The sequence below is a fragment of the Hippoglossus stenolepis genome, chromosome 17, assembly GCF_022539355.2.
Source record: "Hippoglossus stenolepis isolate QCI-W04-F060 chromosome 17, HSTE1.2, whole genome shotgun sequence".
NCBI lineage: Eukaryota > Metazoa > Chordata > Actinopteri > Pleuronectiformes > Pleuronectidae > Hippoglossus > Hippoglossus stenolepis.
The window spans coordinates 16,415,863-16,430,582 of NC_061499.1; the positions used below are offsets into that span (position 1 = coordinate 16,415,863).

Sequence of the window (14,720 nt, forward strand, 5' to 3'; positions counted from 1 at the left end):
TTATGTGGTATGCTTTAACCACAAGGCCACTGGATGTCCCCTGGATGTCCCAGAAGGCAATAGGTTACATCCATGGCCGACATGTCAGACAGCCTCGACTGCATTCCATCCTATCTGTGGTGTGAAGATTTATATGAGCTATCTCACTCATGACTATCGGCCGATCCTAATATATACATCCTTATATAACAGAAAACCTAACTAAGACTAAATGATTGTGTTGGCGTGGCCCTGCACATGATGATCATAAGACTTAATGATGCTCCATGGTAAATCAGTACAGCCATTATCATAATTGCAATACTCATCCTTTATGTTTATGACCATTATACTTTCAATGCCTTGTTATGAAACACTATAATGCATTATTCACACTTATAGTAATTGTTTCCATCCATTCGTCATGGGCACTGATCTATGTCAGGAATTCTTGGAAAATCATGATATATTAATGTTTGCATCAAAATCAAACAGCAGCGTTGGATTAAAGAGACATTTGGCAAGAGCTTGAACTCACCTTGTGCTGTTAGTGTCGTATTTATCATCAAAATCAACTATGTTGAGTGGGTTCATATTTTTAGTATGAACAGTCTATGTCTTAGGACGCTTAGAGGGCCTATTAAACATCTAGTGATAACTCACTACTACTCTTCCACTGTTGGAAAAATCTCCAGCTCCGATGCTTTGTCTATGACTCTGACAATTAATTCGCAGAACTTAGTACTTTGTAGTTATTTAGTTTTAAAAGAGACATATTATGCTCATGTGAAGGTTGATGATTTTAACTTGTAATATTACTTGAAAAGGTTTACATGCTCTAATGTTCAGAAAACATATCACTTTCATTAAACTGTCCTTTGCTGCAGCTCCATGTTCAAGATAAGCTCCTATAACTATACATTTATAGTTGTGCGTAGGTGTGTGTGTGTCACGCTGCAATTACACTGCCGAAACGCTAGTGGCTGGTTTTTGGTCCGCTTATTTACAAATTCTCTGGCGTCTCTGTTTACTTCAATGGCGAATAGATTGTGTTGGAGTTGTAGCTGAAGAGCAATTACTTTTTCTTAAAGAAAAGCAACTAAGAAAAAAAAAAAGACCTGTCCACTGTGCTACTGCAGTTGGGGTCATGACCTGCAGTGACCCACACTGTTCCACAGTAAGAAAAACATTCAAGCGTGGACAAAGCACAGGTTTCACCATGTTAACTTCTCACCATGTTGAAGACAGCCATCACCAGGATGAGAGCAGTGGTCGTCATGGTGAGCACCAAACGCAGCCAGGGGTTATTGGTGACAATGATGCGGGAGGAGGTGGGGAACCAGGTGAGAGAGCAGAGGGACCCCTTCCTCCCCTGCTGAGGACGCACAGAGAGAGAAAGAGGGAATGAATGGAGGATGATGAAAGAGGGTGAAGCAGTGGATGGACTCCACTTATTTCCGCTCATACTAATAGAAAGCTGGCTCTCTTGAGACTCAGATAAATATGAAGATACTGGCTCGGTGGACATTCCTCCTTTTTAAAAGTCCCATTTGTTATATTTCTATAGTTCAGTTGATCTTATTATATTTCAGCAAATCAAACCAGGACCAAGGCTCAGCTATCACACACATGTCCAACTCTGTAGGTGCTTCTCCCTCTTCTGTTACTGGAATGTTATCCTGGATATTGTCCCCCATGTTCGCTCTACGTGCTCGAGCAGGGACCTCACACCAGGAAGGAGAACTTGGCTTTTGAATATGACTTTTTCCGATCCTCGTTTAACTGAGTGGATTTTACGTCTTACATTTTTGAGCACTTGCATATTTTTTATTTTCGCTCCTTCTACGAGCAACAGTTCCGCTCATTTGACCTAAAAAGACACGGATTAAGAAATGGGTTTGATCACAATAACCCGCGCAATGCACACGCGTCCTGTAACTTTAACATGCCTCGTTAACGATGACTTAGGAGCATCGAGCTTAAGCATGCGCGCACACACTCACTGAGAATGTAAGACACGGCCTCTCATTAGACAGTGGTGTGCTCCTTCACCAGTGACCACAGCAGTATTTACTGAGAACACATTGAGTGTTAAATTGATGGTTAGTACAAACTCATCAAACATGATCTCTCTGTCTCTCTCTCTCTCTCTCTCTCTCTCTCTCTCTCTCTCTCTCTCTCTCTCTCTCTCTCTCAGTGTATGCAGCTGATATCTGGGTCAGGACAGACCCCTGGTTATTTATATACTCCCACTTAATTAGAGGTGACCCACTTACTGGGTGTCATGACTCTCTTGAGGAGAAGGAAAAGAAAAATGGGTAAAGGGGGGAGAAATCATTTATTGATTGTCCATAAAACACTGTAGCTGTCACAGCTCGGTAACAGCTCGGTAACAACCCCCATCTCTCCACTTCACAGAACAATGCCGGTGAATGGAAAAATTATCTAGTTGAGCTCATTTAAAAAAAAAAAAAAGAAGGGTTTTCTTTCCTGGATTGTATTTGGTGATATATATTAAAGTTAAGTGATAACTGATACATGCAAAATTTCAAACACCTGAGAAAATTAGCCCATAAATAATGGAAAAGAAAAGATTTTTTAAAAAAAATCTAAATCTAGGCAATACAACTATAAAAACCATACAAAACAAATAAACAGGACAATGCAAAGTTAGGGCATCCAATATGACTTGAAACCTCGGAGCTGCTCACTACTGCTGCTCAGTTATTTCCAGAGGTGAAAGAGACCAAAAAGGCAAAGTAAATGTAGATTTCCTGAATGGCTTCATGGCAGATCGAGCAAATATGTGTTTCTTCTCTGAAAACAAAGGTAACTTTGATGGATAAGTAATTAATGTGCACATAATTCTACATAAAACGTGTTCAGGAGAGAGGTTGCTGAAATCTTGGAGCAAAGTAAGTGGAGTAATGCACAAAAGTATAAAGACAGCTACACTGAGCTCTAAAGAATGAATGGTGTCAAATGTATTGACACTTTGAATAACCTGATGTGCTGTGTGTGAAAACGCTTTATTTACTTTTTTTACTTTGCATATTCTATCCTCGAGCAGAGATTCAGCAAGGTCGCGCGAATGCAGTTGTGTGTGCGAACCCACTGCATGCAAACCCACCAGAATGTGACCAGCAAAACAAAGGAGCAGGATCAGAGCCAGCAGCAGGAATGCCAGGCCAAAGGAGATCCCCAGCACAGCAGTTCTGTAACACACACACGCACACGCACACACACACACACACACACACACACACACACACACACACACACACACACACACACACACACACACACACACACACACACACACACATAAACACACTACTTTAAATCCTCTTGGCCCGCTGCTGTTACATCCAGGCTAATAAATGTAAAGAGGGTCCTAACATGTTCTACCTCAGACCTGTAATCCATTTACAATGACTAAGCAGAACAGTGGATTGTATAGTAGTACAGTGTGTGCATGTTTTCTAAAGAGGAACACAGCACATGTGATTTAAGGATCCCTGCCATAAAACAGATGCCGTAATGTCTGAACTTGCACAGCGATGCTGCGACAAACAGAGCAAAGATAAAGAGAGTGAGACAGAGGTGAATTAGAAAATCAATGGCCTCTCAGATGCTGAATTACACCTTTGGTTCCCAGGAGCAGTAAATTAGCATGGCCGTGAATTTCTCCCTTTGCAATTAAAGAGAAGGCAACACTTTGATTCACCTCATCTATAATGACTAGCAGACACGGTGCCCCTTCATCTCGACCTGCTTTTTAGCATTCTGCCTCTTGCTCCCCTGCCTCTTTCATTTTCAGCGCTGCCTTGTTGATGAGACAGCTGGCGTCAAATGGCTTTTTTCACATCAACCTGCTGCCACAGCTGGAGTCGGCTGATGCCACGGGGAATGTGCTGTGTGCTGTATAATCTCTGTGAAGGGGTACAGACTTACTTGGGCAAGACGAGGACCTGCACGATGAATATACAGCAGAAGATGAGGCAGGCGCAGGTGACGTAGTACTTGAAGGCTGGTAATGTAGTGGATCTGTACTGTTGAGAGACGATAAGGCAAAAAAAATTGGGAAATTGCCCAAAAGTATGACACACAACAGCCGCTTTCAGACATATGCACTGAACTTTACATCATCTCCTGACAATCTGTGGAGGGGCTGTATGTGAAAGACTGTCAAAATACGCCCGTGCGAGAACACAAAGCGAGATCCTCCGGAGGCTGAAGCATGTGACAGATGCAAAAAATGAAATCAACAAAACAAAAAGAAAACAAATATCTCAGGGTGAATAGATACACGTAGAAGACACCGACGAAGATGTCAAGAGAGCTTTTGGTGTCAATGTGCTATAAACAGAGACGTGTGAACTCCGCAGCGACAATAATACGTTGCATCCTGAGAAAGTTCGGATTTAATTGTGCTGAACAACGACGTGAGGCTGTGTGAAGAAGCAGCGGCATAAGAGGCCACAGCAAAATTCACCACACTTATGTGTACATTGCATAAAGTATGACACACAAAATACATGTATCATACATTTTCAAGCATAAAATACAGGGTGTCCTATACGCTGCTGGTTGTGAAAGTACAACTGCAGCTTGTAGAGGCCCCGAATGACTCTGGTCTCACTGACACTGGTGCATTTGAATTGATTGGTTCTGCCTGTGGACAATGCTGGCTGCTGTTTGGTATGCCTTCACCTACCTCTTTCTCCAGCGCTTTGTTGTGGAAGAACAATGAGATCCTCTGGATGTCCTCAGATTTCAGCCACTGTCTGGAGACGCAGGTGAAACACACGTTCAGACATTACAGAGGGAACGCGTTTTTTTTTATGGTAGCATCTAAAAAGAGTTCTGCAAGTCGGACATTATAATGACACAAAAACAAACGGATGAACTGAACATGGACATTGTTTTTTTGTTTAGTTTTTTATAACTTATTAACATTTGAAAGAAGCTTTTGAGAAAAGACATCACTTGTTTTTTTTCACTGAGTAGAGCCAGCGAGCTTTTTGCTTGTTTCATGAATATGAATGAAAAAAAGATGATTAATATGCTAATTGTATCTGTTTTAAGGAAAACACATTGAAAATATCGTGCGCTTCATATTTCTGTGTTGTCTGTCTGAAATGCACACAGACAACACAGGGAATAACTGTAATTTAGAAACTGGTTTTATAAATAAGCAGCCAAGGTGAAAAATGTTACTCTGTAGAGTGCATACCTTTACCAGCAGCCCCTCAAATTCAATCAATCTGTCCCATATAACACACAGTCATAGAAACCTGTCCTCTGAAAGTACCAGATTTTTGTTTTACATCAAGACTTCTGCATATTTTTGGGGGAAATTCACAAAAAAGTCCCACAACACCCTTCCTTAATCAAATCCTCACCGAAAAATGACTGGTTTCTTCCTTTTCCCATAACCCACTCTTACCCCTAGTTTCATTAAAATTGGTTTAGTGGTTTTTGCGTAATCCCGCAAATGTCAGACAAACAGTAATGAAAACACGACCTCCTTGGACAAGGTAACAAATTCTGTCCGTGGCTAATTTGCTCTTGACCCACTCTAAACCACAGTTTGTTCAGATTTACTAGATTTAGTGAGAAGTTTCTGGAAGTATGAGCATGATTGAACAGGACCTGAGGCTGTGAACAGCGATGCAGAAGAACAGCAGACACGACTTACTTCTGTGAGTTGATGCCGTCGATGGTGCGAATCATTCGCTCATTGAGCTCCTCCTCAAACCTCCTCCTCTGAGACTTGGACCTGCAGTTAACGGAAACAGAGAATGAAAAATGCTCTCTTATCTGGCAAAGATACCGTACGTGTGTCGTGATTGTTCCTCGGCCGTGTGGCTCACCTTTCTCGCCGTTGGAAGTGATACTGCCCCATTGGAACGTCCTGAAACAGGAGTCACACCATGACTCTATTGATAACTGACGCGTCTGAAATCTGTGTCTGTGTGTGAAGAAACTAAAAAGAGCGATCGCGTTGTACTCACTGTGGTGTTGATCTTGCCATTGTCCGTGGTCATGCTGTCTCGGTGGTGGAGGTTGGCGAAGGGTTTGGCAGCTCCCCAGGACTCCAGGTATCGGGTCATCCTGACAGACGCCCTCGTCTTTCCGCTGTCCAGAGAGGGACGAGAGCGAACGCCCAGCAAAGGGCTGTGCCTCTCAGTCTGGATGAACCAAGAGAGAAGTAACTGTGAGGCTGTGCCAACCCGGTAACCCTTAGGTTAGATTAGATTAGATTTCACTTTCACTTTGTTGTCAGAATCTCTTCTGAAATTTGTCTTGCATCCCAAGACGTCCACCGCCTCACATAAGAGCTCAAACTCTGATTGAACAATTTCACAGACTGAGGAACAAGAGTTCTTCTGTCTGCTCAGTCGAGCCTGTGAGACTCTGAATCTTCTGTTAGATGGCAGAAGCTGATAAAACCTGAGAGAGGTCAGATGTAATATTACCTGCCGGTGACATTATAAGTGAGTTCTTTTCACTCCACCCCACCAATCTATCTGTACAACACTGATGGATACTTGGGTCATCTTCAGGTCCCAACAAAGACAGCAGTACAGTATCATCTGAAAACTTTGAAATAAAAGTATAAGTGTTATAATGTGAAGATGAACTCACGCAGCCCTGCGGGGGCCCCTGACTTAGTGATGATGTGAGATGAGTACGTCCGATTGACTTTAACTGTCTGTTCCCTGTTCGTACTTACAGAGTAAACAACATATGGCAAACATTAAGTTGAGAGTAGTGCAACAGATAAGAGATGGACAATGTATGCAAAGAATGATGGATGCAGAATAAATACACCATGACTCTAGTGTGTGTAAATGAGCTGCTCTGTATGTTTACACCGTATAAGTGGTGCAATATAAAGTAGTGCAATGAAATATAAGATGACGTATCATGCACATAATGTAGACTGACACTATTTTGCAGTTAATATCGATACACGGATTGAAATTTTAATGCAAAATACAATTTCTTGCAGAGGGCTACATGGTGTACATAGTTCAGAGGTTTTTTTGCAACAACTGAAAAACATGGTTGGTTCCATTTTATAATATACTATTGCTTTTAGACCAAATGCAATAAAAGAGAGGGACATTGAAACCGTGATAAACTGCTGATAAAAGCTAAATACAACATGTATGAACCTTTATTTCAGACAAAGCCGATCATAACTGCAGTGCCCACACTGATCCCTCAGGTGCAGCAGCGTGAGCTGGACTTCCGTACGTCCTCTAGCTGTGTTCACACTCGGTGGGTGTAAAGTGAAAAGGGCCGGGCGCTTTGGGAACAGTGATCAAATGACAGCTCTTGTCGCCTGTGACCCGCCTGGCAGTGTTTGGAGCTACCTGAAACACTTTCAGTCAAGAACAATGAGGCTCTCCATTTTTACATGTACACGAGTGCTTCTCCCTGACGTCCAGCACTCCACTCCCGCTCCACATACAACCGTACAGCAGAAGAAGTGTGAAGGGGGTATTTCATGCTTAGAAGACCCACACCCTGGATGATTTACTCTAATTTCTGGAAGCGATAGATACTGACACAACATGACACAAAAGCCTGTGAGAATTGAAATAGACACTGTCTAAAATGGCTGTGCTACTTCCTGCGGGTGTACCGAACAGCTCTGACAGTGATAATCAATGACAATGACAGTGGAGATGACACCTCCTGTGATCCGTGCTCCATATCTATCTTTGATCCATTCGGGGCTTCTGGAAAATGTCACAGAACACCCACAGCCTTTTTCCAATATCAGATAGGATATTAGTAAGCCATCTCCGTTAAAGTAAACACTAAAGGTCACAGAGCAGCTTCTTAATGTTTCTGTGGAGATGTCGTACGAGATGATAATGTTGTGCTGTGAGGAGAAAAGCTAAAACACTAAAAATACCCAGAGGCTCGGGTTAGACCTAAAACTGTTGGTTTAGTTAATTACTGTGGTCTGAGTGGAGCTGCGATAAATCAGGTCTCTCTTCACAAATGTTGCAACTCTGCATTAATATGATCCTACAAAAGAATTCTAAAAAGTTAAATGATGAATAAGCTAATACGCTAAGTACCAAACTCCCATGATGCACTGCAGAACAACACAGTATCTAGTAAGAGTGCAAACATTCTTCAATGCTCAATTCCAATGATTCCAACCTCTGACTGTATATGGATTATATGCGTATATATTGCATAGACGCAAGTACCTGAAACCTGTATTCTTATCAAAATAAACATTTTCCTAAGGAGTTTAAGGTCTCATCTCTATGTTCAAGTGTTCTTCAACACAACTTGATGTTTATTTTGTAAGGTATGATCCCAGTTATAGCATCAAATAGCCGATAAAGCACAGGATCCACTGAAAAGCTGATAGTCCTCCCACAAAAAAACAATATTTTTTCCCTTTACACGTTAAAAAGCTCAGCAGAAACTGTTCTGTGCCATTGCTGAGTCGTGACTCTGCACTCAGAGAACTGTGAGTGATTAAAGAACTGTGAGGGCATCATGTGAAAGCAACAGTTCCTTGGTCAAGCTCTTGGGAGAGGAGTCAGAAGATGAAAAAACGACGACTAAAATGAGCACTAGAAGACCCTGTGGCTTTTTGTGTCACCGATGGCATTTCCAAGGTTCACCTGAAATCTTAAATGCCCTTACTCTGCAGAAAATAGACCCCACTGTTGCAGTGAGAATTCCCAAGTCTGTGAGTAAGGCAGGAAGTGAACACAGGAAGCCTGAAGTAAGAGCAGGGAAGGTCTTACTGCAGATATTTAAGGGGTGGGTGGTATTTTAGCCAAGTTACAGAGGGATTAGGAAGGCAGGACTGCTCAGCATGGCTTTTCATTTCACACACACACACACACACACACACAACACACACACACACACACACACACACACACACACACACACACACACACAAAACTTATCAGACATTCATATGCGGCATCATGTATGAGTGAATCTAATATTTTAACAGTACTTTGAAAATATCCAAAATATTAACACTAAGAAAAGTAGCATGTTTCAGCTAATACACTAGGTTGTTGTGCCAAAAAACAATCAATATCACCAAATTCAGCAGCAGTTGTTTATTATTGGACACTAAAGATATGTACTTTTCTCTGTGAATTAATGGGAATACTTTTAATTTTCATCATCGTCACGATGAGTAACTCAATGAACCAACGCTTAATATTCTTATAACAGAAGTGGTTGGAAAAGTACAATAATTTGCATTTTCTTTCGATGATTTTCTCAAACTGGAAGCATGCTAGTGATGGTTTCTGACCTTAGGGTTGATGACCAGGTAGGTGACCACTCCGTGTTCTTTCAGGTAGAAGTCTCGGATCTGTCCGTCTCCAGGCTCCACCTTGTACGAGCCCTTCAGATGCTCCAACGTCACTGAGGAGATGTGGACCCTCCTGAACACGAGACAGGACGGGACCGGGGGACAGATGTTGACAGGTTAAAAACTTTTGTCTGACTTAATGGACACTGACTTGCAATTCTCCCTTTAGAGGTTTGTTTGGATGATGGAGATGTGCATATGTTTTTCCAGCTGCCATTTTTTTCAGATTCCTTTCAGCGAGTATAAGAACAGACAAACCATTAGCAGCCCAGTGGGACAATGTGGTGCCACTGGAGAGTTTATGTATCATCAGTGCAGCACACACAGAACCACCAGCCAATTTCCCATCAGCTTGTTACAGTGTGGGGATGAGGGACCTACACATGTAGAGCTGATTGGTCAAAGGAGGAGGGATAATTGACTTAAGTACTTAGAATAAAAGGAGAGATATCTCAAGCGGATACCTCTGGAGATAGAGCGGGTGGTCCACTCACCAGAAAGTCGGCGTTTCGATCCCAGTCTACTGAAGTGTCCTTGGGCAAGATAGTGAACCCATAATTGACAGTGATGTGTGAAAGAGAAAGTGCTGCACATAGATGCACTGTAGGAATGTGGGTGTGAATGAGTGAATGGCACTTTGAGTTTTCATAGAGGTGAGAAAAGATATAAATATATATATATATATATAGCTTTTCCTTAAACTATATATATATATATTCTCCTCTGGAGCCGCGTTCACGTTCACACACAGACCTTTATGTTATTGATCATATCTCACCCCGGCACACCTCCTGCCTCCATATGATTGGCGAGCGTTACATCATGTGACCACACATCGTACTGCCACTTCCGGAGGCCAATCACACCACAGAGGACGTTCCCGGAATGAACACCAACACGCATGTTGATATCGACCCCAGTGGCATCTCGGACCTTCCTGTTAAGAAAACAGGAGAAGGAAAATCATTAAAGACTGGATTTCATTTGTCCTGTTCCCTGGTCAATGTTTGTCTGGTCCAACAAGTTAAGGTGCGGGAAAAGACTTGTTCTCCTGTTTGTAATTTAGAAAATAGGGAGATTTTGCAGAAAAGCTAATGTGGGTATTATATTATGGTATCTTATCATATGAGACATGCAGAAAACATCTGCTCTTTATTATTATTATTATTATAATTATTGTATGTATCAAAAATATTTTGAAACATATGCTTCACTTTCTCTCTGACAGTGAGATCAATCACAAACTAAGTATTGAGCATAGTTAGCCTAGCTTAGCATAAACACTGGACAGTGTAAGCTTGAAAACCCCATTACTCACAATAATTCACACATTGTATCTTGTTTATGTAAAATTGGAAATGTCCGATTATGAGTTTTGTGATGTTACAGTTTTTTGGTGAATGAAGTGTATTTATCAACATGTTAAACATCTCTGTTTTTAGTAGTAAGGATATATTTGTACGTCTAGATTACCATGTTAAGATTGGTCTTTACCAATGATGCCAGAAACCAGTGTTTTGTGGCATGTGTCACGATTCAGCGTTTCCTCAATAAATTTATCTTGTCAGGGTCAAAAGTCTGGTCTGATTTTGATTAAAAGTTCAGAGCTGGCAAGTCAACATAACAGACAGTTTAGAGATATCAATCTGTAGAACTACTGCAAATATTTCCACGAAATGTGTTGGAAGGATGCAGTATGGGTCTGGGGAAAAGATTAATATAGATACATTTTGGTGCGGATCAAGGTATTTTTTAAAGATAAGACATCTTACATCATTTCATGGATCTTGGTTAAAAAAATCAGGCACATTAAGGGGACTGATATCTATGAGTAAGTGGTATTTGGTGAAGCTTGACTGAATTTAAGGGGACTGCTGGGCCTTAGCGAAAGCTCGCACTCTGCTGAGTGGCATTCTCGTTTGTTTGAATTATTTATTTGGTCAGTCAGTAGGCTTATCATATTGCATCCACATTGTGTTTACTCTGGAATTCAAACAGAGCTGAAATCGAGTCTGGCATTCCTTCTGCTCAATCTGTTTGACAGGCATGTGTTTGTTTGTGTTTCTGGTTGTGTGTGTTTGAGAGAGAGAGAGAGAGAGAGAGAGAGAGAGAGAGAGAGAGAGAGAGAGAGAGAGAGAGAGGAGAGAGAGAGGGAGGGGGAGAGAGAGAGAGAGAGAGAGAGAGAGAGAGAGAGAGAGAGAGAGAGAGAGAGAGAGAAAGAGGGGGAGAGCTGGTATTTTACTTGATGGCCTCACACATATCCAGGCCCATCTTCACACAGTTCCTGGCGTGGTGAGGCAGAGACTCAGGCAGACCAGACACACAGTAGTAACAATCTCCAAGGATCTTGATTCGCATGCACTCGTTTTCCTGAGAGAGAGAAAGAAAAAAGAGGTGATGATGGAAGAAATGTACGTTTATCTTAAAACTTTCCGATCCATGAACATATTTAGTTATGGTTAAGTACTTTATTTAAAAAATGAAATTTGTTATGCTCTTTCTCACCTCCGCAGAAACCTCACATCAACACAGTCACATCCATTGAGCCCAAAATCATGCGCCCACACACATAACGCATTAGCTGTTATTCCACATGTGGGATGTGTGACTGCTCATCGCTGGTCCGGGTTTATGTAACAGTGGTTTCGTCAGGCAGAAGGACAGAGCTGCTGGACACAGAACTGAGATAGCCTGACTCAACTGCTTGAACCCGATAAGCTGAGAACCCATGAGACCGCGAGATACACTCCGACCAGCCCACACTGCTACAACCCGCAGCTGTCAACACGCACACGGACCCTCTGCGAAGGTCCCGCACGGAGGCCGACTGTGGCCGCCGGACAGAAAACAACATTTACTTCAAGGTCACGCTTCAAGCGATTGACAGAATAACACGGACCCTGTTCTCTCCTGCTGGTTGTCATGTAACCGGCTAATTTGAGCATTTCAAATGTAAGACACAAACCGAGAAAGGAAACACAATATTTGACGTCGTTACCATCCTTTATTTCTCCGTTAAATCAAAGGACGTCTTGATGAAAAATATCAGACAGTGACGTCAGACAGACAGGGTTGCCATCGTGGATTGGAAGTTATTTACTGGGCTCTACTGCTCGAGATATTAAAGGATATTTGTTGCTTGGTTTCCAAGGCCAGTGGTTTATTTATCCACAATCCATAAATGAAATCTGACTGAGCCTCGCAAAGACCCTAACCTTCTTAATAAAACCTTAAACTGGAAATGAAGGGGGTTAAGTTAATGAAGTTTAAATGGGAAATTCTTGTCTCCTTGAATTTTTCATTCTACTTAGAGGCTGCAGCTCGTGGTGGGGCCGTATTAAAGTGCATTATTCTGGAAAGTGTTTCCAATATTTTCTCTACCTCATTCATGAACAGGATATTGCAACCCAATACAAGACTGCACCAAAGTACAGCCTCATACATCACAACAGAGATGAATAAACACCTCTTTAGCATAGAGGGATTTTTACAGGGTTATGATGAAATATTATTTCCTGAGAGAATGGTCAACCCTGGACTGAAAACATATGACCATCCTCCAACGGCATAAACATTCGGGATTCCTCCTTTTCCCACTGTTTCATTCATTTCTGCTGGGACGTCCTCCGGTATGGAACGTAGTATATAAATGAAGTTGCCTTGAGCTTACCTTTGCAATCTGGTCAAACTTGCCGAACAGTTCATTCAGCATATGCACGAGTTCACCTGGAGAGCAGTCACTGGCCAGCCTGGTGAAGCCCACAATGTCGGCATACAGAATGCTGCAGAGAACAAGACCAACCAACAAACAGGACAGTTAATGATACTCTACTGAATAACACAACCGTAGAATTAAACAATTCATTGCATACCTAGATTTCCATTGTCCTCTAGTAGGAGAGGCATAAAGTTTATCACCCATGGGGGGCATTTTATTAGCAGAGCAACATGGGTGTGGATTATTTGACGTACTTGATGTTATTGCTTTGAATTAAGTTGAATGCAGTATTGTTCTCTATAAACCCATTGGGTTTTTATTGAGTACTTTTACTACGGTGGTGGCTATAAAACTTTGAGGGCAACTGAGGGACGTTTTTGGCCTTGGCAAATCAGTACTCATGGTCTGTTCGGGTTTCAAATGCAACAAAAAGAAATAATATAGCACATATTATTGTGCTGGTAGTGTGTAGTGTAGCTAACTTATCTGGACATGAACCAAATCTGGTTTTCTGGTATACTGAAGACTATGTCATTGATTTGTTAAACTTGAAAAAATACAGTTTTTAAACTAACGTATACATTAAAGACACTAGTGCAGTTCCCATCTGTTTGGAATGGGCTGTTTGTTTGTCCTGTGGTGATGCTGGTCGCAGTTTTTCAGTCCTCAGAACCCTGAAGCGGCTCCACCACTGCTGCACAAAGAGCTGTTCACCTGCAAAGTTCAGTGGAGCTCGACTTAGTACCCAGAACCCTGAACTGGAGAATCAGTTGCTGTGGTCCGATTCTACAGCTGGAGACTGTCTATCTGATTGGTATGAGTAGGAAGAGCCGAGCAGAACCACACGGCCACCTGTCCTTGAGTGTCATTTCTTTTGTTCTGGGTGGATTGCCCTCTTCACTGTGAGCTGGACCATGTGAGAATCTGTTATTATTGGAGGGATAATAGGCAGATCAACATGAGGACGCACACGGACACACATGCACTGTCACACGCACACCTGAGGCCCACTTAACAGAGACACTCTGTTTCTCCTGTGATGGAAAACAGGTTTTTAGAGGACATTCTCCAGAGAGACTCTTGTGCTAAGCCTGGATTTGTGTACTCTGCTTTGTTTTTATGAACCCCCACAGTATGAAATCCTCCATCGAGAACAGAAAACACAGGCTTCTCTTCATTTGGCAAAGTGACCTCAGAGTACAATTAGGGTGGATTAGCTTGAATTTGGCCATGCCAGGGAAAAACAACAAGGCGCTGGGGGTGAAGAGAAGATGACGAGAAAGCAAATGAGAGGAAATCAAAGGAGATAATGGGGAGGGGAGTATCGCGTATAGGAGAAATCCAAAAGGTTGAGTAGGTAGAGAGCAGGGAGGACAAAAGAAGACAAGGAAGGAGCAGTGTGGAGGGGGAGGACAAGATGGTATAGGAGCAATCAAGCGCTGCGATGAGAGCAGAGAGAGGCCCAGATAAAGGAGGGGGAACCGAACCTGACATTGGTGTGCCGCTGCACATAGAGGTTGTGGAAGTTGTTTGTGCTCTCAGTTCGGCCAAAGTTGGGTCCCTGCAGCCTCTGGATGATCTCGGCTTTCATCACTCTGGCTATGTGAGCTGGCAGCAAGGATAAAAGTAAACGCTCCTGCAGAC

At 42.3% G+C, this 14,720-nt stretch overlaps 1 protein-coding gene across 2 annotated transcripts in view; it reads right to left on the reverse strand.

The window, feature by feature from the left end:
- Positions 1-14,720, reverse strand: part of adcy2b (adenylate cyclase 2b (brain)) — a 44,122-nt gene that overhangs the window by 11,736 nt on the left and 17,666 nt on the right. Inside the window, exons 6-17 of one of the 2 annotated variants that reach the window (XM_047344337.1) lie at positions 14,564-14,712; positions 13,029-13,140; positions 11,601-11,728; positions 10,137-10,295; positions 9,299-9,431; positions 5,997-6,173; positions 5,856-5,896; positions 5,681-5,761; positions 4,697-4,766; positions 3,934-4,031; positions 3,110-3,194; positions 1,214-1,354 (exon numbers count right to left, since the gene is read on the reverse strand). In XM_047344337.1, the coding sequence (XP_047200293.1) occupies positions 1,214-1,354; positions 3,110-3,194; positions 3,934-4,031; positions 4,697-4,766; positions 5,681-5,761; positions 5,856-5,896; positions 5,997-6,173; positions 9,299-9,431; positions 10,137-10,295; positions 11,601-11,728; positions 13,029-13,140; positions 14,564-14,712 (1,374 nt within the window). The remainder of the gene's footprint in view (positions 1-1,213; positions 1,355-3,109; positions 3,195-3,933; positions 4,032-4,696; positions 4,767-5,680; positions 5,762-5,855; positions 5,897-5,996; positions 6,174-9,298; positions 9,432-10,136; positions 10,296-11,600; positions 11,729-13,028; positions 13,141-14,563; positions 14,713-14,720) is intronic. The other variant, XM_047344339.1, reaches the window with a different exon arrangement.